The following is a 23,911-nucleotide window of genomic DNA, read 5'->3' on the forward strand; positions in this document are numbered from 1 at the left end:
ATAGGTGAATACACTTCCGTACGTCCAACCAGCAACAACGCTATCGATCCTCCATGCCTACTCATAATGACAAAAAATGTCGGCGCTGTTCATGTCGGAACAAGGCTTGTCAGCGGCGAAAGGTGGAGCAGCGGCGTCAAGCCAAGAGCTTGATCCCTCACGCATCGTTCCTTCTGATACCCTGCTCCCGTGCTCACAGAAGGAGGCAGCACGAGATGGACGCGGGCGAGGAACTGCAGCCGGATGAGATCATCGTCGACAGCGAGGACCTTCAAGTCATGCGTGACTCGGTTGACAAGATGCATCAACAATTGAGTCGAGGTCTTCGTGATATCCAAGAGATCCGTGACTTGGTTAAACAGGCGGCGGCCCAGCGAGAGCGTGAACAGCGCGAAATGGATACGCACAAAATCATTACGGAGGCTAATAGCACCAGTCGATAGGCGTCATCCTCTGAAGCGTTGATTAATACATAATGGAAGTGTATATTCGCTCGAGGCCTAACTGTGTACAAGTAGTTTAAAATTGGGCGGTTATCTTTATAACATTCTTACACTCTTAAATGAGCCATGACAAAGCGCTCCCCTTATGATTTCGATGGCTCCGTGTCGCTGGCTGCCGGTCTGCAGCGAACGAGGAAGAAGAAGCGTCGAGAAAGTCCCAGTGTCGGTGAGAGGAAGGCCAACGAGGCGTGGCTGGCTTCGGCTCTGCACCCTATGCAACAGAACGATACACTTCAAGCAGCCGTTCAACTGAAAGCAGTCGATGTTCGATTACACCCATACATGCACATGGCAGAGAAGCGAGCAGTGCAAACTCAAGCTCACGTACCGGTATGTGGTTGCGGAAAGATTGCGTCTGTGTTGGTCGTAATTTACAATATTTGAGCACACCTGTAGATGAGCGTCCAAGTTTTGGAGCAAAAGAAGATGCTGCTCCCCTATCTGGACAAGATCGAATATATCAACTGCCAGCTACGGTAGGCAAGTAGAATGGGTCTAGTATATGACAATGAGAATGATGAGCTTAGTCTTCCTAACTGTGGACAGACAGCGTGGGCTTTTGCCAGCTGAAGAGAAAGCTCTGGTTAAGGACGAGCGATCAGAGGTGACGACAAGTAGTCAACTTGGTCGCAAGCCTCCTACACGGTCTCTTCCTGCTGCACTAGCCACGCGGAACCAGGATGAACAGGATACTGATAAAAACACCACTGCTAATACTGCTTCAGTCAAGGTTTCGACTAGGATGCTGCAGATGCGATATCCACGATTCTTCGAGATGGCGCAAGCCAACAAGCAACAAACCGTGCTGCCCAGACAACGCGGTATCAATTGGCTCCTTCGAATGATCGAGGTAGTCTATAATGCTCTGGCTGACATCTTACTTCTGAAAACCGGGAGCGACAGATCGGAGACGGAGCTTTCGTCCTCGGATATGTGGGTGAAACCAAATAGTGGCTCACAGAGTCGTCTGGCCACTCCAGGCTGGCTAGCCATGCCATTCTTCACTCGAAGGTTTATCCACCATTCGCTGGGTCTGCCTGAATTAGCCGACCAAGAGTGTTTGGATCTCATGTATAACATCGAGCTCACACGCGAACTGTACCCGCAAGTGTCTTTGTTTGCTTCATTTCTTAGAGAGATCTACGACGAGGACACACTGCTCTTCTTCTTGTTTGTACGGAGTCAATTACAAGACGAGTTTGATCTGGATCTAGCAGCTAAGGAGAAGCAAGCCCATTCCTCAAGAGCGAGTGGGTCCAAGAAGTACATCACAGCAAATATGATAGAACTACGCAATCACCCGTTAATTCCAGACGGAACCAAGCAGGTTTTCCTCTCTAGTGCAGCGTGCGAAGGCGTCCTGTTGCGCGTATTCGAGTCTGCAAGACGTCTCCGCTACGCCCAAGCATCGAAACTGGCAGCCCCCATTGCACTGGCTCGATACATTGTCCGTGAGCCGATAGTAAGTCGACTTCAAGCTGATACCTGCCACTTTACAGTATCTGCAGAAGTATTCTTAACGACATTGGTTAAGATGTTTGAAGAAGTTGCTGAAGACATTCTAGCACAGTTTAAATTCAACGACGACGGCGAGTCCCTGTCGAATTTGATCCGCCTTCGGGATACCATCACGTTGGACTCGAAAGTCGAGAAGTTTGTGGCTCTGTACGCTGAGCAGGAGAGAGCTCTACGCAACCAGAAGATCGAGTTGATGAAGATGGAACGCAGTAATACCGAACACCAGTTTCGAGTTCAGATTCGTCTACTGCAGAATCAGATTCGTCTACAGGAACAAGAACTTCAACATGTTCAGAAAAAGATCGCGGATGGGGAAAACCAGGTAAATAACGTTTGGAACGACGTGATTGCCGCTAAAGCTTCGTCAAATAAGGCAACTGTGCAACGTACTAGTGGCGATTCTTTGTCTTCGAAAGCGCTTATCTCCGTTCTTGGTCGATTTGAAGCGCAAATTGGAAGACTGGAGAAGAAACACGACATTGCAGTGAAGGCGTCGATGTTGTTGGCTGTCCCCTGGCAACAGCAGATGGACGAATTGCGTCTACGTATGGTGATCCGAATCCAACGCGCCTATCGAGCTCGAAAGCGTCCGCAAGAAACGAAGCGAAGAGCTCGTGATAAACTGTCGGCGCAGATCCGAGAACGAGAGATCAAGATGAAAAACCAGGAGCTGGAACGCAAACGACTTGACGCTCTGCGTGAGAAAGGTATGGAGCGTCATCAGCAGCGTTTGAAGGCGAGGAAAGAACAAGAAGACAAGCAGAAACGAGACCTCGAAGAAAAGCAAAAGAAGGTGGTTAAAAGGGCTCGAGAAGAAGAGGCCACACAACGCGCTGTCGCAATGAAGAAGAAAGAGTTAGTTCATGTCATGACTCGGTGGAATTTGTTTGTGATACGGAAGAAGAACCGACGAAAGGCCCACCTTTTGTTCTTGAAATTCAAGCTCATGAAGTGGAAATTACACCTGACTCAACACAAGCAAATGACACGAGCAGCAAGGACGATTCAGCGTTTCATTCACAGACGACAAGAGCAAAAACAGCTTCGAAAACTGATAAATGTGCGCGTGAAGCGAACAAAAATGGCCAAAAGGTATCTACTGAAGGTCCAGTCACGAATGACGAACCGATTGTTCAACCACTGGGCAGCTTTCACTATTGAACAGCAGAAACTTCGAGAAAACTTTGCAGCAATAATCCAGCGTCGAGAAGGTCACTGGTTCCAGCAGTGGGCTGGTTTTGTTGACATGATGAAGACTCGGAAGCTTGAGGCAGCAATTTTGATTCAACGACAGTATAGAGGGCGAGTGGCACGTCAAGTGTTCAAGTATCAAAGGGATCGACACCGTAAAGCAGTCGCCATCAAGCGAGTGTATCGAGGGTATCGAGGTCGAGTCATAGCGAGAAAGAGACGGCAGATTAAAGCCACACAGGACAAAGGAGTGGAGGTTATCTTACGTCGTGTTCGATACCGAGAGGCGGGTTTGTGCTTCGACATGATCGTCCGCTACACGTACTGGGAACGTCGCATCAAGGAGATGACTCAAGCTCGAAATATTGCTTTGGAAAGAGCGGTTCATCTGGCTTGGAGTGAGTTTGTTACATTGAAAAAGGAGAAGAGAGCCGAAAGCCTACGCCTCCGTAACCACAGTGCCTCGATTATTCAGCGTAATTTTCGTCGACATCTTTGTCAAGTGGTCTTCAAAGAGACGTTAAGGAACCACCGAGCAGCAGTCACAATTCAGCGCGTGTTCCGAGGCTTTCTAGGGCGAAATGCAGCGCAACGTCGACGTTGGGAAATGTACGCAGCGACTCAAATCCAAACAGTATGGAGGAGACACAAGGCGACGAAATACGTTGCCGCTCTGCGGACGGAGAAGATCCTTTTAGCGACATACAAAGGCGACTACACGACAGTGAAACGCGCTATTGCCAATGGCTTCTGGTACATCACAGACAACGAAGGCAACAGTATTCTTCACGTTGCCGCTGTGGCAGGACACAAACGCTTAGTGAAGCTCTGTTTACGCAACTCGTTCGACATCAATGGCGTGAATACTCACAGCCAGACTGCACTGCATCTGCTGCTTGCCAACCTTTCTCTGTCTAGTGCTGTGTATGATGCTAGTGATGTTAAAGGACGAGACGAACGAGTGGCGCTTGCAGAGTATATGATTGAGCACGGAGCGTGGCATGAAGCACCGGATGAAGAAGGGTTTACACCCCTCTTACTATGTGCTTCTCTAGGTCAAAGTGAGGCTGTGGACATGCTATTAAACCATGGAGCTAACACGGAAGCCAGAACATCAGGAAGCAACCTGAATGCGCCTCATTTAGCAGTTGAAGGCAATTTTTCCACTACACTTAAGGTCCTCTTGGAGTCTGGCAACTTTGATACTGGCGATACTGGCAACACGACCGAGTTTTTGCTCCATGCTTGCGCTGGACGAGGCTTGATTGACTGCGTTCGAGTCCTGGTTGATCATATACGACAGCGCCGTGAAGTGTTTGGTTATGATGCGCTGAATCTTTGCGACTCGGAGGGTTACACGCCGTTGATTTACGCGGTTAGCAACGGATATCTCGATGCTACGGAGTGTTTACTGGAGGCGGATGCTGGTCCTGATGTCAAAGATTACTTCGGACGCTCACCGCTTTATTTCGCACTCATTACCGACGATTCCGCTGCGCGAGAAGCTCTTGTAAACCTCCTTATCCAGTACGACGCGGAAGTTAATGTGAAAGACACAGACGGCGATGCGCCACTGCATGTGAGCTGCGTGGACGACGTTCGACTGGCGTGTACTCATCTCTTGCTCACAAATGGCGCGTTGATATGCGCCAATGCGCTGGGGAACCATCCAACGCACATTGCAGCTCGCAACGGAGCAGTCGATACGCTTAAGTTGCTGATTGATTACGGTGGAGATATGAACTTGAAGAATTACGACGGCAAGACGCCGTTGGGTATGGCTCGTATGAACGATCAGGTCGCAGTCGTAGACTTCGTGGCTGCATACTTCGCGCAGGAATCGGCACTCAAGAAGAGTGTTGACACCCCCGAACTTCCAGTTGAAGACGATGACAATAATCAGGAAAATCACGAAAGATCTGATAATCGGAGTGATGGTCTTCAAGATGACAAATTTGACAATGTTGAAGATGAAAATCTCCACAAGAGTCGGACACTTTCCGAGTGGGTTGCCGCCGTCTCGGAGGCGTATTGTATGGGTTCTCTTGCGGAGTGGACGCAGTACATCGACGCAGAGACGGAGGTGCCGTTTTACTATAGTATGGGGCCGTCTGGTGAGCACGTGTACACTTGGGATACCCCCGTAGAGTTTGATGCTGCTTTGGGCGAAATCTGGGAGATCGTTCGTGGTCCCTCGACTGTAGCGGCTCTGGATGAAGAGCAGGATCCGTCTTCGACGGACAGTCGGTATTATCTGTACCACAACCGAATGACGGACGAGCTCACGTCCACTATTCCGCCCATTAACTACGCGCTCCTGCAAGATGTAGTACAGAATTCCAAACGCATGAGGCTGCTACGTGCTCGTGTGCGAAAAGTATCAACAGATGAACTCAGCGCGTCTGCGATGGAATACATGCGTTTCTTCCGCGGGTTTGAAGAGGATAGCGCTCAAATGCGCAAGGAAATGCGTGCTGCGATCATGATCCAGCGCCACTTCCGTGCTCGACGAACGCACTTGCTTATCAAGGCTTTACTCCATCAGAATCGCTGTGCTGTAGACCTCCAACGTGCGTTCAGAGGAAGGAAAGCTCGTCGAGAGGCCAAACTGAAGCGCAAACAGCAACTCGAGGTCGTGAAGATTCAAGCCCTGTACCGTGGCCATCTTACCCGCAAACGGGAAGAGCGAGGCCTTCGCTCTCAGCGTCAACTGCATCTCAAGCGCAGACTCGCTGCACGGGAGATTCAACGTATTTTTCGCGGCTGTAAGGGCCGTAAAGCGGGGTACCGTGAGAAGGTGATCCAAAACCTGGGTCCTAAGAGCTATTTTGAATGGGAAGCTCTAAGAAAACGAGCACAAGTGACTCGATCGTATAAAGTTTGGGACGAGATGGAGGTACGAACAGATTTCCCAGGTGTTCTCTTCTATTGCCACCGAGTTACACGTGCGTGTGGCTGGGAACAACCTCCGCCTTGGGTCCAACACGACCGTGAAGCCTTTGAAAACCGGTTGCAACTGGTACGCTGGGGATACACAGAAACGATGCAACACGCCGCTCAAACACTTCAGAGACTGTGGCGAGCTCGCACTGCACGCATCTCCTTCCAGCTGGTCCTTCGAGCTGTGAGATTAATGAGAACTTGTGAACAAGAGTACCTCGAAGATCCGATACATTTGGCCAAAATGGGCAATTATGTGCTGTATCTGCACACGATCACACACGACTATGAGCGTGCACGACCCCTTTATGGGAGACTTTTACGGGTCATGGCACAACGAGGACCAGATATCCCATTCATCCTATTCTCGTATGGTATTTTCTTGTATATCACGCAGGAAGAAGACACGACGGTAGTCGAGGAAATGATACTACGTGGTAATATAGCGGACCCGACGCTGGTGAAGTACAAAGTGGCGTTTTTAGGCTTCTTCCGACAGGCGATTCTCCAGAATCCGGACGATGCTGAAGCTCATATAAACTACGCGGCTTGTGTCCAATGGCTCTACGAGCAATACGATGAAGCCACGACTCATTACCTTAAAGCACTGGCCTTGGCACCGCAGCGTAAAGGGACTCTTGAGCTGTTCCAGAACATGTTGGATAACAAGAGACGTATTGAACGCTCTAAGCTCACTCCGCGTAGTAAGAAGGCGTTAAAGAAGAAAGAAGACGCTGGAGAGGAAGAACAGTTCGACGCATTTGCACAATTCCGACGGTGGCAGGCAAAACAGGCTGAGCAGGAGGACCTATCACGGAGAATGGTCCTTCAAGCTGAGCAGGATTTGGCTGCTCGACAGGCGGCAGCTCGCAAAATCCAAGCACGATATCGTCGTCGGAATGCTATGAGGAAAGTAACTCGCCTCCGCCTCGAATACAAATTGGCTGCGATAAAAGCCGAAGAGACTCAACAGCAAGCACTGTACGATAGAATTACCGAGGCGTTCGAAGACATTCTTTCTAGCTCCACGAAGAAGAAAAGGCAGGGAGATCCTGGCCCTGTCTTAAATCTTCCGGTCGGTCAGCTTGACGCGGTCTTCATTTCACTGAAGATGGAGTTCACTGAAGCTCAGCTGAACGCTGTAAGTGCAAAGTTCCGGAAGGACCATCCTAAAGTTAAGCATGTCAACGTCATGGACATGTGTCGGTTTATACAGGCACAACCGCTGCTACAAGAAAGACTGCCGACCATATTCCCATCGACAGTTTCCAATACGTCGTAGTTCGAAATGAATATAGTAGTTTTTTGCGCTCGTAATGAGAAGCAGGGGCAACGTAGCTAAGCAACGTCATGATCGCAACGTCCCAGGAGCTGGTCTTCCATGGCCATCTAGAATTCCTCTCAGCGAAGAAGTTTAATACAGCGCCATGCGGGCGATCGCAATCCGCAGTTGAAGTTGTCGACAACATCAATTCTGATTGGGTAGCGTTCTGATAGCAAAGCCGCTCTTGTAACGTTTTCAGCCACAGTAGCATAATTTGCGACGTGTCCTCTATTGACGCGATGGGATTCCTCGTCTACAATGCAGAGCGCCCTCATCACACCAAAATCTCTCTTTCGCATTTGCCGTAGCCTACAACCTTTAGCAACACGTATCTGCACGCGAAAGGGGAAAGCGAAGTGATGGCGGCTGTGGCCGCAGTTTCATGAACTTTGAGATTCACAGTTTGAATGTGCGCTACCCGTTGCCATGCGGTGCCGCACTGTCCATCTGCCTCGGTTTGCCAGCAAGGTTGCCCAAATTTGAGCTGCTGTATGCAAAGTACTTCATCCTGGGTAAATAGCGCCCTGCTGCCCGCGCCGTCAGCTGGCAGCTAAACGGACACCCATTGTTCTTTTGATATATCGAAGGATATATGCTTTTCTTAGAGTGCAGGCAATGAGAACAACAACTTGTTGGTATGTATGATTTGAAAGATGTTATCATTTTTTTGAAAACATGATTCAATTGCTCTTTCTGCCTCGGAACAAGCCGTGAATTAAGTCAATGTTTTACAGGAAAGAGAGAGAGAGAGAGAGAGAGAGAGAGACAGCAACTCAGGTCACGATATCTTAGCTCCTGAAACGCCGTTTCAAACGGCGGAGCTGCTTGTAAAAGTTTGCCTGCTCCGGTGTTGAACAGGTGGCAGAGGGCGGGTGCTTGTCTCTTGCTTTAATTTCGCCTATTAATAGACCGCACGTGTACCTGAATGGCATCCCTTTAGTATTTATTGAGGATAGAGAGAAAATATTTGACTACTGCAATGCTGGCCATGATGAAGCCTCCGCCCGCTATGCTAACACCGAGCCGGTGACAGCGACCGGAGCTGCCAGCGCGGCAGCGCTGGTGCATACCCAATGGGCATTGATCGACTGCGCGTTTATGCAACTGGTCTGACTTCTATTGCTCATTTTTACCTGGATAGTCAGACCGCAACAAATACAAGTCCGCACTAAATCTGAGCGTAATCCAGTCGTAAATCGCGGTGTAATTCGTCCTGCGAAAATCTGCGATGATGGACCGAAGCAGCGTCGGAAGAACCTCGTCATGAGCCCGCACCGCTCTCTGTCACGAGAACTTGCCTTGCACCGGTTCGAATCGAGCTGCAATCGAACCTATTAGCTGCAGAGAACTTGCAACAATAGGGCAAGCATTCATGATTCATGATGCCGTTGAAAGCTTCAAGCGCTCGACTATCATTGGATTCAGCTCGATGGTACAGCTCTACGACCACCACACGCTGGACTCAGGGTAGCGCACTGAACCGGATCCAGCTGAGCCCGGCGTTATTGCCATTGCCCTGTACTTTTGCAGCAACGTTTTGCGTGGGGGTTGTCGATCATGGCCGCCGCAATAAAGCTTCCATCCCCCCGCAAGCGTGTGCTAACAGCAGCAGACTCAACCGCACCCCGAAGCGCTTTTCAAGCCGGGGGCCCCCATTATTGGCCGCACAGAAAACGTTCACTAAAATCTTGGTTTTTCACAGCGCCAGGCCAGGGCAGGGCTCTGCATTCCTTCCCCATTTGCGCTTTCGCCTGCTCAGGTCGTCGGCCACTAAGTTGCCGCAAGATAAAATAGCACGCGGGAGCACGAAAGAAGGAAACACTTCACTGACCAAGTATACGACGTTTTCTAACGACTCTGTAATAGCCACATACAAACTCTTTATATCGAGACGGAAATGGCGCTGCTTAAGAACAAGTACATGCCTCTGAGCGAGGCCGACGTGTCGCCCGAGCGTGTGGCGGCCTACGACGGCCAGCACATCACACTGTCGTCGTCTCCGAGCGCCGCGGCCTTCGTTATGGGCAACTACCTGGGCGGAGGCATCGCCGGCGTCGTGTACGAAGCCTTCGACCAGCGTATGAAGCGACCGGTCGCCGTCAAGATCCTCAACCCTGTGGGCTACAAACTCACGAGCCCTGGCGCTCTACGACGCGCCGAGATCGTCAAGAAAGGAGTGCCTATCGTAGGCAACGTGCGCGGTATGACGCTGGACAACGTATACTGGGTACATCTCCCCAGACGGCGGGAGTTGCTGGCTTGTTACGTGACTGGAGGCGGCTCGGCTCCCCCTGTACTGCGAGAACTCACTCTGGAGATGTGTGTGAGTCTGTGGCTCTTGGATCACCACGACGAGGAGCTACGCGACCAGCCGCAGACTCAGCGTAGGAGACGACCTAGAAGTGCAGACCGGATGACGGCCAGTTTGTCCTGCGAAGACCCAGTACAGGAGCCTTCGCGCAGGAATCTAGCGGCGGCATCGGCGGCCTCTGCGGCTTCTGCTGCAGTCATGCAGCTGGAACAGGTGGAAGAAGAAGAGGAGGCCAGAGAGGACGGAGAGGAGGTCGTTGTCGTAAACGACGTGGCTTACGTCATCCCAAATCTCCCGGCCAAGTACCGGGCGTTCCTACAGGCCAGGAAGACCATCTACCGCGAGATCGCACACATGCACAAACTCACAGGCAACAGCGTCAGTGGCGAGCGGATCGGTAGTGGCCACGAAAATGTTCTACAACTGTACGACGTTCTGGAACTCGTGCAACCGTCCAAGTCGACGATCTTTTTAGTGCTGGAACTCGCATACGGCGGGGAACTATTCGACCGTATTCGTGGGGACTCTGGCGTAGAGGAAGATGTGGCCAGAACGTACTTTACGCAGCTACTGGCGGGTGTGCGCTACTGCCACCAATTGGGGATTGTGCATCGCGACCTGAAACCTGAGAATCTGCTCTTAAGCGACTCCGATGTGCTCAAAATTGCGGATTTCGGGCTCTCGGCACACTTTATCGCCGCTGTAAGCAGTGGAGCCAGTGCCGATGAGCACGATAATAACGGAGAGAGCGGCATCACGAACCTCATGGCGCCGTCACGCTTCCGACGACTGAACTCGATCGTCGGATCTCCACACTATGTGGCGCCTGAGGTTCTACAGAACGCCAGATATGGCTACGACGGTCGCAAAGCGGACATGTGGAGCAGTGGCGTCATCTTGTATGGTCTTCTGGTGGGCACACTTCCTTTCGGACGAGAACTAGCGACATGTCCGCGGTATCTCAAGTTTGGAGAGTGGCTGCGATCTCTGCCCTGTGACCCACACACTGGCAAGCTCTTGTTCGATGCAAATTTGTTCGAGACGGGCAGCTCCAGTGCATCAGTGCAACAGCCAGAGATGCCGAGTTTCCACGCGACGCCTCCGATGCTGGGACTAATGCTTAACAGCTCCACTATGCTCTGGAGTCAGAACCAAGCTGCCGGATCGTGCTCTCCATCTGCGAGTGGTAACAGTCCGTTCGCGTCTGACGCTAATTTGCTCAAATCCGGAGCTGCCGGAGCAGGTGGCGTCCAATCGCGTCGCTCCGTGGCGTTTCCGACGTGGTTCTTCCCGGCAATATTATCACCACATGCTGTATTCCTGCTGGCGTCTCTGCTACATCCCGACCCCAGCAAGCGGATCTCGTGTGAGGAAGCCTGCAAGTCGAGCTGGGTGCTCGACGCGTAGACAAAACTGCACCTGACATTTGTATTCACCCAACGACACACAGCAAAACACCAACAAGAAGTACCCTAGATGCGTATCCACTCAAGCAATCGTAACAAATAATATGTATTTGAATATTCTCATTAAGCTACTGTGATTTACTAAATCTTAGAGATACTGTAAAGACGTAGAGAAAGCTTTTTAATTTATGCTCTTAAATTGATTTGTCAGGCTGGATCCTTCAACAATTTAAGAGCAAAAAGTGTTTCTTTTTTAGCCCAATCAGATTCGCCTACTCGGCAATCGGACGAAAAGCTACGTTGCGATGGCTTCGCCGCGCCCCGACGTGCGCCAAGCGCTGCGGGCGTCTTTGGGCTGGGAATTTTCCTTCGCGTCCTCTGACCCAACGAGTGCTCGCTGCTTAGTGTCTCACCCGAAAGACGTTGGGAGATTGGCCGAGTGGCTCGTGCGCGAGCTGCCCCCGCTGCAGCGGTCCTCGGAGTCGAAACCCAGCCCCAAATTAAGCGAAGATGCCCTACAACCAGAGCAGATCAGTCAAACCAGAGACTTGGAGACGCTATTGGCGAGGGAATTAGGCTTCGGGCAGTCTAAGCAGCTTGTGGGCGCGTCGACACGCGATTCTTCCCAAGAACCGCAACGGAGTGACGTCTGTGAACTGCAGAAGGTGAGTTTTGATTCACACAGCTATAATTCTTAGTAAATAACACTGTAGAAGGTGGGCACTTATATTGCTGTGCTGTAAATGACGTAGATGTCGCCGAGAGAGGTGCTCAAGAGCTTGTACGCCGACATTCCGCTTTACAAACCCGAAGACGGCGCCAAGATCACGCGCGGGCTTTTCGAGAACCAAGCGACGCCTCAGAACGCCCACTTACCCATGCTCAGAGGCGTGTACACCGAACATGGGTCCACAACTTCAGTGTCCAACAGCACATTCGCCGTGTTCGAGTACGACTCCCAGTCTCTGCAAGATGTGCTCAAGTACCATCGCTCTGTGCTGGAAGGTCAGCGAGAAATGGACATGGACGCTCAGCAACCGAGCGACGAGGAGCAAGACGCGCTGGGGGACCTCAAGAAGCGCCTCGTACTCTTCCAATTGTGTCGCGTGCTGGAGTTCCTGCATGGGCGTGGCTTGGCCTGCGACGGCTTCTCGCCACGTGATTTATACCTCACCGACACCCTGTGGCTACATCTAGCTGCCTTACCTCGTGTACTTGACGCTTGTGCCAACGCATCAGCACCGGATATCCACTCAATTCCTTGTAATATCGAGTCCTACTCTTCGAGATCCATTACGGAGCGCTGGTGTACCGGAGACATCAGTAACTTTGAGTATCTCATGGTGCTCAACACTGCAGCTGGACGACGCATGGAGGACGGTGTGTTCCATCCGTTTGTGCCCTGGGTCACAGACTTTAAAGGTGGCTGGAGAGATCTGAGCAAGAGCAAGTTTCGACTCAACAAAGGGGACGCACAACTCGATCGGACGTTCGCCAGTAGCGCGGTACCTCACCATATCACAGAGAGTTTATCGGAGATCACGTACTACATCTACTCAGCTAGACGAACACCGATGACGCTGCTACGTCGCGTGGTGCGTGGAGACTTTCAAGCTCGAGAGTATCCAGCTACTATGACGCGTATGTACGAGTGGACACCGGATGAGTGCATCCCCGAGTTTTATACAGACCCAGCAGTGTTCAAATCGCTGCATACAGACGACATGGAAGACCTGCAGTTCCCCCAATGGGGAGAGAGGGACGATTTAGATGCTGCAGTGGCTTTTGTACGCTGTCATCGGGACATGCTGGAGAGTGACGAGGTGTCGACGCAGCTTCACAAGTGGATTGACTTGAATTTTGGCGCTGCGTTGAGTGGAGAAGCTGCTATCCGCGAGAAGAACGTCCCTCTTGTGGTCCACGCAGCGGGGAAGAGTCCTGGCTTCGTCCAGCTCTTCGACGTGCAGCATCCGAGACGAGTGTATCGTGTGAAGCAGCAGGAAGAGCAGAGCGAATTGACTGAACCAGATACGCCACGCTCGGTGCGACCTCAAGGCACTACGAAGGAGGTGAATGCCATGCTGTCCAGGGCGATGCAAGTGGTGACAGACGCACAGAAAGACGGACTCTCCTTATCGCCTTTGACGTTGAATGGAGGAGGAATGAACGTACTAGGACCTAGAGCAGGCGCGCAAGAAGTCGAAGTGTCGCGTTTCGGCCTTCTACATAGTCAGAGTGGAGGAGATGCAGCCACCGGCTTCACGGGAACAAGTGGAGCGATTGCTGCGAGTACAACGGCACCGTCTTCGGGTGAAGGTACGCGTAGCCAAGTTATCATGCGCAACTTAAAGCAACGTCGACGTGGTAACAAGCCGCGTGCTCGGTCCCAAGCAAATGTGGCGGGAGCTGATCCTCTGGTGTCTCCGCCGGCGTTTCGGTCCGGTGGTGGACGTGAAGCTGCGTCACCCCCAGCGCCACCAGGGACGGGAACTTCCAGCTTGGGAGCGTCAAGACTGGGGAATCTCTTCCATTCCGACTCATCGAACCAGAACAACAGCAACAACAACAGTCTAGTCGCAGCTAACGGCTTAGAAACGTCGGCTAGTCCTCCGAACTCGATGGACCCGTACAACAGTCGAAGCTTTACAGGAAGCAGCGGACCTAACGACCATCTGCGTGTTCTCACGATTACGACGCCGCAAGGTGTGAGTGGGAACGTCAATGGCCTTGGCGGGTCAGCGGGGGAACGCAGAGAAGGAGGCTCCACTGCGCATCACACTCGACACGCATCTCTGGGCAGTGGGAGTCCGAATACGGGCTCGCATTTGCTACGTGATCTATGGCAGCAGCTACGTCAACCGGAGGAGGACGCGACAGGGAACCACGTTGGCGGACATGGACATCGACGCAGTGCGAGTGCTGGTCACGACTTTATGTTGGCTCTGGGGGGCTCCGGAGATATGCAGATCTCGGATCTAGACGCGGTTACGGATCCTGCGCCGGGTGTTGATGTCTGTGGGTCACTGGATGATGTGGATTTGAAGCTGCTGCAGCTTGGCTTAAGGATTATCCTCCCCGGTGCTGATAAGGAGGAGAAAGTGGAGTCTGAAGCTCAGGAGACGTCAAGACTGGGGGAGGAATCGTTTGCTGATGAGGTAATGGACCCGATCTACCGCATTCCTGATGAGCTCTTGGCGTCCACTGGACATTTGACTCCGTTCGAACGAGCACAGGCTGCTGACATCTTCTCGGTGGGTTGTATCGCGGCTGAACTGTACACGCACACGCCCGTGTTTTCAAGACGTTCGTTGGGGAAATACATGACGGCGTACAAGAGACAGCAGGACGAGATGAAAACCCAAAAGGCTACTGAAGATGACGGCTGGATAGCGAGTATTTTAGCAGCACAGTGCCGTCCTCCGTGTGGTCAACTGCCCTGGAACCACGCGGTGGCTGAACGTCTAGCAGATCTACCGCTCAACTTGAAGAAAGCAGTGTTGGATATGCTGCATCCAGACCCACGTGAGCGTCTGCGTCTGGTCTGTCATATCGAAGGTCTGGAGCCTCTTACAGTGCTGCGCAGTGCCGTTTTAACGCCTCGAGATTGCGTGCTTTCGACCGAACCAACGGACTCGTTCCACGCTGCGCCGTCTGCGTTATTCCCCAAGGATTTATTAGTCGTGTACAAGTTCTTAACGAAGCTTCACGGCAGTCCGGAGCAGGATTGGCACGCGAGATTCACGCCGGCCAGACAGCTGCTGTCGTCACTGTCCGGTCTGTCCGAGATGCTGTTCAGAGTGGCGATGCCCGAGCTCGTACGCTTCTTCCGAGCCAGCTCCCACACTGAGACGATTCGAGCCGAACGCGTGACGGCTGCGGTGGTTTTCCTGCTCCCAGAGATGGCGCGGCAGCTTGGTCGTGAGCGCGCGCGTGCTGAGTTGCTCCCTGACGTCGTGCGAGTGTACGAATGCAGCGACCTCGGACGATCTCCGCTCCTTCGTTGCTGTCTTGGAGCGCCCAGTGTGTTGCTGTCTATGATTCGAGCGTTTGGCGCTGCAGCAGTACTTGACAGTATTGTACCGGTAATACTGGAGTGGCTAGTGCCTCCTGTTGCTGCGGACTCAGATCTGGAGCTGCGATCGTCGTTGACGCCACTGTCCGTTCGCTCTCCGCCGTTGCCGCCGTTTGCGTTGGAGTCGGCGGCGCTCGTTGCTGTGACTTTCGGTGAACTGGCGTCTCCAGCGATGCTGGGTCCGTCGTTGACAGCGAAATATCTCCTGCCCGCGTTGTTGAACCAGCTTGGACGTGTCAAAAGCCGATGGTCGCATCTCGCGGAGTCCAAGACCTTGCGACGTACAGACAAGAAAACCAACTTGGCGCCTGTTGTCCTTGAAGGAGACGTGGGCGCGTCGGAGTTCCACTTGACGTTCCTGTCCAAGACCAAGTTGTACGAATCCCATCACGTGGCAGACGCTGTGCTTCAAGTATGTCGAGAACTGGGTGAGTATCCAGTCGCCACAATGCTGTTGCCACGGCTGTTTGAAGTGCTGCCAAAGCTTGTAACTCTGTCCGAGAAGATCGGCGCTGTACGCATCGAAGGCGTCCCGGTACGTGGCGACGAAGTGGCTGTACTTACGGTGTTGTCTCTAACTCTTATCGATCTTTAACAGGAGGAACTCGGACGTGAGATCTACGTGCTGTTACGTATTCTACGCCACGTGGTCCGTACGCTAAACGACTCGGCGTCTCTGCAAGATTTATTGTCTCGACGTGCGCGTAGTAGCCTCATGGACTTGCTGGCTCAAGCTTCTCCTCCGTTTCTGCATCCTCGCGTCGCTACAGCGGTAATCGCAGCTGCTACTCAGGCGACAGATTCCGCTCCTGCGACGGCTAGCGGAGCTACGAGCTCGACGAAGAAGAAAGTTCTGCGCAGTCTGAACTTTATGAAGGACGCAGATCATCGCAATCTGCGCGCGTTTACAGTCGTGGGACTGTCACGCACGATCGTGGCGGTGTGTCAGAAGCTCGGTGCCGAAGCTACCGTGACCGACTCTACCGTGGTGAACGGTATCAACCGGTTTCTCAAACGGTGCAGCGACGTCTACGCAGAGCTGGAGGTGTCAAATTTCCAGTGGGATCTCGCCAGCGAGTTGGTCAGCGAGTTGTGTGTCCCGCTGCGTACGCTTCTGGGTAAAGAGCTGTTCAACCGGAACTTTCCTATTGTCGCGAATAGCTCAGTACTCCAGCTGTTGCTACTACCACTTAGCAGCACTGCTGGCATGGATACCAGTGCGTTTAAAGGCTTCAGCAGTCGCGTGGCTAGCAGCGATCAAAGAAACTTAAGTGCGTTGGACGATCGACTAGCGCAGTCTCAAGTTCACGTCCGTCGTCGAAGTCCATTGACAGAAGAAGCAGACGACGAAGAAGACGAGAGTGACAGTAACTCGGTTACGTTAGAGCATGAAGACCCGCTGACGTATCCGCCAGAGTTGTTACGCTTCGCTTATCACGCTGTTCGCCTGCATTCCGTACGTGCCACCAGCTTCCTGCGCGTACCTTCGACGCTTCTTGTTGGGTCGGGAAAGAAGGCGGCACAGTGGGAAACTGCGCTTAGTAAGGAGTTATTGTTGCTGCAGGAAGCTCGTCGACAACGTAAGGTTATCAGTGCAGCGTTGGCTCCAGAACGTGCCGGCGCTGACGCGATTTGGCTGCGCTCTCGCGTCCGGCAGCCGTTCGAATCTCGACGGGAAGAAGGATATCTAGGATACGAAGGCGGCGGCGGAATACTGGGCAGTTCATGGGCTCTTAGCGCCGAGATCCGACAATCTATCAAAGCTCACTCGAACTCGGTGCGGTGCGTAAGTGTGGACGCTGACGAAGAGCTGCTCTTGACTGGAAGTCGACATGGATCGTGTCGTGTGTGGAGACTATCGGGTCATCCCGTCCAAGCTCGAGCAGCTGCACCGACAGGATTTACAGACAACCGCCCGATCTTTGCAGTCGCTCGTACTGGTCGTGCTGGGTCTAAAGGACGGAGCGGAGCAGGCGAGACAGACGGCATGGCAGCTGCAGCCTCGGCTTCGGGCGTCATGCTCTGGGATCTACGAACCAGTCAGATGCGGATGCGCTTACCGTTTTCAGTGAGTACTGAGCCTGCTGTGTCGATGACTACAGCTACCGATACAGTGGACGTGGCAGTGGCGACGCCAAGGCGTGTGGTGTGTGTGGATGCACGTACCGGTCCGCGCGTCGTGGCCGAGTGGCATGCAGACGCTGCTGGCGTTGGGTCCAGCTCGGTATCTCAAGGTTTGAGCTTGACTACTGTGGCTTCGTTCGTGGATGGGACGGCGTATCTTGCGTTAGGGACGGCAAATGGTCGAGTGGTGTTACTGGACTCAAGAACAGGTCGACAAGCTGCGCGATGGCAGGCGTTGGAGGCGGGAGCGCGTGTGGTCCACTTGGTGCAGATCTCGACGTCTCAATTGCTGGTGGTTGGAGCAGATAAAGAAGCGCGGGTGTGGCGTGTGATGCTGCGAAATCACGGACATCCACAGCTCCGTATGACGATTACAGGCGTGCCCGATGGCGTCTGTGCCTCCCAGATCTCGGTCCATTCAGCTGTGGATACGACAGTGCTGTATGTGGCGAGTAGCTCTCGTGTATACTGTATACAGTTGCCGTCGGAGCCTCGAGCGGTAGTGTTTATCCAAGCACCCGTTACAGTGCGAATGGAGTCGTGGCAGCTTACAGAACCGGGAGGTGCCAGTAAGAGCAGCAAGAGCCGCATTGTGACTCACAGTGTGGCGGTGCTGCCATTGCGTCAACTGCTACTGCTTGGCACGGAGGATGGCTGCTTGAAGTGCGTAGTCTAGATCAGATAAAGAGTGTACGTAAAGGGTAACATGAAAAATAACAGTGTGAGTTAGCGACTGCAAATAGGGACATAAATACTTAAAAGATCAGTTTAGAGTAGAGAAAAAATCAAAATAGGAGTTTGCATTCGCTCTAACCCGCTCTGATACTGTCAGAGCGGCCTGTAAAGTGTAAAAATACAGCGCTGGATCCATTTTCGTCTTGGTGGTCGAATAGGTGGACGCCCGAAGCAGGCCGAGGCTTACTTGTTGAGACCCTTGGCCTCGTTGATCACGTTGGTGTGGATCGTGGCGATTTTGCGGCGGTGCGACTGCCAGTCAGCGCCGACGTCCTCCTTGTAGCGGAAGATGTCCTGACGGTTCTGCTTGTTCCAGTTCACGTCCGGGTGGCCGGCCAGGTATCGCACGCACTGAGCCGTGCACAAGCCGGCGGCAGCCACGCAGGTAACCAGCACGGGCCACGTGCCCTTGTCACCGAGCCATCTCTTGGTAGCGCTCTGAGCAGCACGGCCAGACATTGTCTTGAATGAGGGGGGGGGTCTAAAGGGTAAGAGACTTGGAGAAGCTTGGACGCAAATTGCGGAATGACTTGGGGCCTCCAAGGCAACAACAGAGCGGACACTGGCTACTGCTGACGTCAGCGGAAGTTAGTATACTATAACCTGTAAAACATTATCTTCAGAAATTTTAAAACTAAGATAATAATTACTCAGTATCGTATGTAACTGTGATAACTAGTTCTCACATATGAGTGGCTGGAGGCGTCTACCAGTCCCTGAAACGCAAGTCGAGCGCAATGTGAGGCTCAGAACGTGACGCCTTTATTGCCACTGCTAAATCGGTATTAATAGTGTCGTGTTAAAATAGCGAATCTGAGCCGCGACGGTGACAGCTTGGGGATCATAGTGACCATCACTTGAAGCGCGTGCTTAGCTTGGAGCATTACGGGCGTGGGACGTGGACCAAGTCGCCAAAGTGTCGTAACGGACATTGTCTTGGTTTCATTATGGCTTAACGGTGCGGGAACATGGGGCAAAGATACGAGCACTGAAGAAAAACTATTGGTATCCAAGAGCTTACAAATTTCAAGTGAACGGCTTGGATACGGACGTCTATGCGTATCTATGCTGTTTAACAGACACGAGGACGCGAAAAATGAATAATTGAGGCGTAAAATATCGCCAGCGTGGATCTATTTCGACGCTTACGTGGCGACTGATGCGTCGTCGCCCGTAATCCTCTTGACAGGTACACCAGTCTGCTCCTCTTCGTACGCGTCGTGGTTCATGAAGAGCAGCGGAATCATGCCAATCAGACAGCCAAGAGTGATGCCACCGGCGGAGGCGAAGAAATTGCACCAGAGCGTGATGGACATGTTGGCTTGGGCTTTGGAGAGCATGGGGTCTGGAATGCCCAAACGCCGAGCCAAGCCCTCAATTCCTCCGCCCAGACTCAGACCCACCACGTCCGCCACCGTATTACCCAGGGCAGCAGCACACAGCATCGACATGGCGTAGGACGAATGGAAATGCGTCTCGATAGCGTCTCCTGCCACCAATAATATCAGGTTGTCGATAAGGCCGAAACCCATGAATGGGATAGCCGACCCGATCATGACATACCGTAGTTGACGACGAGTTGGTGGAGCTAAAGCTCGAGAAGACAGGGAAGCGGCTGGGTTGCTACTTGCCACTGGACGGAGACGAAAGCGAGACGTAAGCAGTCCACGCAGCTGGTCGTGGCTCAACAGACCGTCTTGGTCTGTGTCGGCGGTCTTGAGGATCTTTTCGAGCTCATTCGTGTAGTTGCTCGCCACTTTGGTGATGACGTTGTACCGCTCCGCCTTGGACAGAGTCTGGAAGCGTTCTACCAGCGCATCCACGGAGGTTTTTGGCTTCGGTTTACTGCGCCCTGGCGCTTTCGGGAGGGAGCTTTTCGACTTTACAGGCTTGACAGGTTGAAATTTGACAGGCTGGTACATTTGTGATATTGCGGACGCTCCCCACTGCATCGTCGTAGCAGATCGGCGAGTTTGGACTTTGGTGCGACATATACCCGCGAACGCAGCGTTCGTGCGCCTGCGCGTCTTGGGACCCGCGGATATATTTCGATAGCGCCTTATAGTGCTCATTGCAGAAAAAAATAAACAGATACAGGGCGTGGAGGCAACGCGAGAGATCGAGCGCGGAGTCGAAAGTGGAGGCCCTTGCCTACTGTAGTTGCATCACAACAATAGCACCAGCTCAGGCAAAAATAATTAAGTCCCAAGTGGTGATAAGACGGCGAGTTCATCAACGCAGGAATAGACACATTACTTGAAAACAGTGTGCATGTGCCAACGCAAATATCACTGCAACGGCATTTTGCATGTTGCGTTTATTGTTGCGTGATGCAGTTGCGCACCATACGCAATGTTGCTCATATAGCGCAACTCTTCCAACTTCGCGCAACTTACCCATCTTCACTTGGCAAATTGACAATGCGATACAGGTGCGTGTTGCCGTCCGTCGATTCACCTCCTCTCTCTTAACCTTCCTGCTCCGCCACAGTGCATTAGCCGGATCCCTCGCAGCCCTCGCTGGTCTATTAGGCAAACTCGGTGCCGATGGCGATTCCAGCGCCCTGCAGCTGCTCGATGCGCAGTGTCAATCGTCCGCTCTATCCGCTTCCTGCTCTCTCCTCTCCTCTGCCATGCGCGTGCTGTGTCTAGCGCTTATGCTGGGTGCGAATGGCGTCATGCTCAGCTGCTTCGTCAAGGGGCTACACGAGACAGACTCGCTCACTGCCACCGTCACCAGCGCGGCCGTCAACTTCGTGCTCTCAGCAGCTGGTGGCTTCTTCTTCTTCCAGGAGCATCTTCCCATGCGTTGGTTCCTCGGAGCTACTGTGATCCTCATAGGGATGGCGTTCCTACTGCATGGAGACGCAGCTCCTACAACATCAGAGAAGAAGAAGGACTAGTCAAGTATACATGTATACTGTGGCTTTTACTGTATCTAAAAGGCGCTGACTGTAACTGTAACTCTTACTCGCCGTCATCCGTAATCCCGTTACTGCCACATACGTTAATCGCGGCAGGCCAATGGTTCAGCACAGCCAGCTCCAGCCACGGATGTGACGGGTAGCCGACACCGCTAAACCAGTCGGTGAAGTCTTGAAGAGCCACTTCCTTCTCAAGATCCGGATCTTCAGCCTCGACGTAAGACTGTAAGACCGCGTCGGCTCCAAGCTCGGCGGAATAGCGAGCCACTTCAGCGCTAAGGGAGCTACTCATGCCGTAGAACGCCATCAAGAAGCACATGAGACTCGACTTGATGGTCTCCAGCTTGACGGTGGGTCCTTCGGTCTCCTCTTCGCCTTCTCCTTCGCCTTTCAGCGTACTCGCGCCGTCGTCGTCGGAGATCAACGCAGCACAGCACTTGAGCTTCTCCAACATGGAGCCTTCACACACCACCAGCATGCCACAGATCGCTGCGCCAACATCCACGGGGTCTTCCGCTTCGTCGTCTTCATCGCCGTCTGCAGCGATCTGCTCGTCTTCGTCATCCGACGCAGGCTCGCGCACGAACACTCCAAGAAGACGTTGCAGCATATCCACGCCTTCGTCACTTAGGAACCCTATCTGGTCTTTCGAGCCACTCGACGGAGCGATGAGTGGCAGCGTCCCACATACTTTCTGCAGTGCTCGGAGGAACGTACTGCGTCGTGTCAACATGATGCCAGTGCTATTGGCCGTGGGGAAGTCCAATGCTTCCAATACAGCGCCCTGTAATTCCCATGAGGTAACGCTGTGTAATTGAGTCTGTCGTAGGAACAATTTAAGGGTCGAGATGTCCTCATTGAAGAACTGCAACTCGGCCGCTTCTTTGGCGACTGCGAACACCATAACAGGTCCGTCCGAGCTCAGACTGAGCGCACCCGTTGACTCGCGAGGATCTTGCTTCGTAGCGTGGTCTGCAGTGGGGAGGCCATGCACAAACGGCGTCGACACAATGTCGCTCTGACGCACTTGACGTCGACGTGTCACGGGCTTGACTGTCTGTTGGATGGGCTGCATGGGCTCCACTGGCAACGGGGCAGCAGTCGACATGGGTCCACGACTCTGAGAGCCCATAACAGGAGCCGTGCGCTTGCTCTGGTACGTCGAAGCCGGCCCAGCTGCCGACATTGTCTGATCCTGGAAGTCTTGTTGCTGTTGCCACTTACTGACGTCAAGAAGCTCCACCCACGAGATCAACTGGTAGCCTCCCGTGTTGTACCATTCGCCAAACTGCTCAAAAGTTACACGAGCCCGTGAACGCGCACTACCGTACCCAGAGAGTCCGTTAGTCGCTGAGATAGTCGCGCCTCCATTCGCCGTCACGTCCGTCATGAGATCGCCCATCGCTTCCTCGATGAAGTCGTCAGCTTCGACGTAAATCTTCTCCAGGCCAAGACGATACGTGCCGTCGCTGAGTGCCATAAGAGCCAGTAAGAACGACCGCAAGTAGATGAACAACACTGAGTGAGGCAGTGCGTTGATCTCTGCGACGGAGAGCGGGGGCGCCTGTCGGCTACGCATGCCTTGAGCCGTCGATCCAAAGCCACGCGTACTGGGGAATCCAAATCCGCCTCCACTCATCGAGAAGTGACTGCTCGGAACACCTCCAAGGCCAAATCCGAAGCCCCCCGTGCCTGTTCCGGACGCTCCAAAGCCACCGAAGCCCGTCGTAGTGCTCGGAGGTGGCGGCGCATAACTCGCCAGTGTTTTGTGTCTCTGTTGCCGCATTTTCGTGATGAAGTCGAACGCCAACGAGAGTTTCTGGCTCTTGGAGCCTCGGCCGAGGATACTGAGGCCGCATGCGAGTTCCAGCGCATTCACACGACCACAGCGCTTGCGGTCGAAGACGTTAAACAGCCGAGAGAGCAGCTTGGACGACGTCTGCTGCGCCTTCTCCGACATGTTATCCTTGGCCACCAAGCTACGCACGCACTCGTAGAAATTCGTGCGCGTCAAGACGAGATACGCGCCTTCGTCTTCCTCCACTGCAGCGTACGAGTACATCTGCCCCCTGCGACTCTGCGTCCCAACTGCCTTCGACATCTTGAGCGCCTCCTCGGCCGACGGAGTAGCGTACGCCAACAGCGCGTCGTACACTTTACTGACACTCAAATCCCCGAGCTTCGTGGACCGCAACATGAAGAGATACGTCGAGATGTCGCTCTCGGTGAAGTGCAGGATGCTGCCTTCCTCCAGCATGTCGAACGCATAGATCAGAGGCTTCTCGCGCTTGCTGGCCTCGAACGCCTCCTTGGCGGGCCACTTGGACAGATCCAGCAGCTCCAGCCACGGACAGTCCATATATCCCCCCGCAGCATACCACGCAGCGAACTCCGCTAAGCTGATCGAGTCAGGACGCTTGCATGTGGCTTCACAGAAGAGCTTGGACACTACGGCACCTGCTGCACGCTCCGCGATCGAGTTTGTGCTCCAGGAATTGACAGACCCCGCGTCGTTCGAGTGGCCTCGTGTCGCGTTGTAGCTACTGAAGGCAAACAGCACCACGAGGATCGATTTCAGCATCTCAAACAAACGACGTCGAGAGACGTGGCCGTCTCCGTGTGACGCGAACAGCTTGAACAAAACGCCGAGCTTGGCACTCTTGGTAGTCCCGCAGAACACACACATCCCGGCCACAAGCTGCAGCATCTCCACGGCTATCGTGTGCATCCCCACTCCGTTCTGCTCTCCGTCGCAGTCTCCATTGGACTCGTTCTGCTGGATCGCACTCTCGCTCTCGAACAACGTGAAGATACGTAGCAAATGGAACGACAGAAACTCCTGGTCCTCATTGGACAGTTCGTCA

At 53.1% G+C, this 23,911-nt stretch overlaps 6 protein-coding genes across 6 annotated transcripts; 3 read left to right on the top strand and 3 right to left on the bottom strand.

Annotated features, from left to right (window-relative positions):
• Window positions 1-899: 899 nt before the first annotated feature.
• PITG_06378 (uncharacterized protein) lies at window positions 900-7,434 on the top strand (the record flags this gene model as incomplete). The annotated part of the gene is made up of 3 exons (XM_002998463.1): window positions 900-979; window positions 1,050-1,086; window positions 1,138-7,434. 3 exons carry the CDS (start codon window positions 900-902, stop codon window positions 7,432-7,434), a joined length of 6,414 nt encoding a protein of 2,137 aa, XP_002998509.1.
• Window positions 7,435-9,223: 1,789 nt separating this feature from the next.
• Window positions 9,224-11,194, top strand: PITG_06379 (serine/threonine protein kinase; the record flags this gene model as incomplete). Its single annotated transcript, XM_002998464.1, has 1 exon — window positions 9,224-11,194. One exon carries the CDS (start codon window positions 9,374-9,376, stop codon window positions 11,192-11,194), a length of 1,821 nt encoding a protein of 606 aa, XP_002998510.1.
• Window positions 11,195-11,498: 304 nt separating this feature from the next.
• PITG_06380 (uncharacterized protein) lies at window positions 11,499-18,090 on the top strand (the record flags this gene model as incomplete). The annotated part of the gene is made up of 9 exons (XM_002998465.1): window positions 11,499-11,674; window positions 11,729-11,792; window positions 12,018-12,198; window positions 12,250-12,404; window positions 12,495-13,428; window positions 13,510-14,483; window positions 14,559-15,800; window positions 15,864-16,037; window positions 16,110-18,090. 9 exons carry the CDS (start codon window positions 11,499-11,501, stop codon window positions 18,063-18,065), a joined length of 5,856 nt encoding a protein of 1,951 aa, XP_002998511.1.
• Window positions 18,091-18,115: 25 nt separating this feature from the next.
• Window positions 18,116-18,583, bottom strand: PITG_06381 (uncharacterized protein; the record flags this gene model as incomplete). Its single annotated transcript, XM_002998466.1, has 2 exons — window positions 18,116-18,122; window positions 18,312-18,583. The coding sequence occupies 2 exons, from the start codon at window positions 18,581-18,583 to the stop codon at window positions 18,116-18,118; spliced, it is 279 nt and encodes a 92-aa protein (XP_002998512.1).
• A 686-nt stretch (window positions 18,584-19,269) lies between these two features.
• On the bottom strand, window positions 19,270-20,076 carry PITG_06382 (uncharacterized protein; the record flags this gene model as incomplete). The annotated part of the gene is made up of 3 exons (XM_002998467.1): window positions 19,270-19,839; window positions 19,894-19,969; window positions 20,063-20,076. The coding sequence occupies 3 exons, from the start codon at window positions 20,074-20,076 to the stop codon at window positions 19,270-19,272; spliced, it is 660 nt and encodes a 219-aa protein (XP_002998513.1).
• Window positions 20,077-21,023: 947 nt separating this feature from the next.
• PITG_06383 (uncharacterized protein) lies at window positions 21,024-23,792 on the bottom strand (the record flags this gene model as incomplete). The annotated part of the gene is made up of 1 exon (XM_002998468.1): window positions 21,024-23,792. The coding sequence occupies one exon, from the start codon at window positions 23,773-23,775 to the stop codon at window positions 21,091-21,093; it is 2,685 nt and encodes an 894-aa protein (XP_002998514.1).
• Between the last annotated feature and the right edge of the window lie 119 nt (window positions 23,793-23,911).

The sequence above is a fragment of the Phytophthora infestans genome, genomic scaffold (genome assembly GCF_000142945.1).
Source record: "Phytophthora infestans T30-4 supercont1.8 genomic scaffold, whole genome shotgun sequence".
Lineage (NCBI taxonomy): Eukaryota > Oomycota > Peronosporomycetes > Peronosporales > Peronosporaceae > Phytophthora > Phytophthora infestans.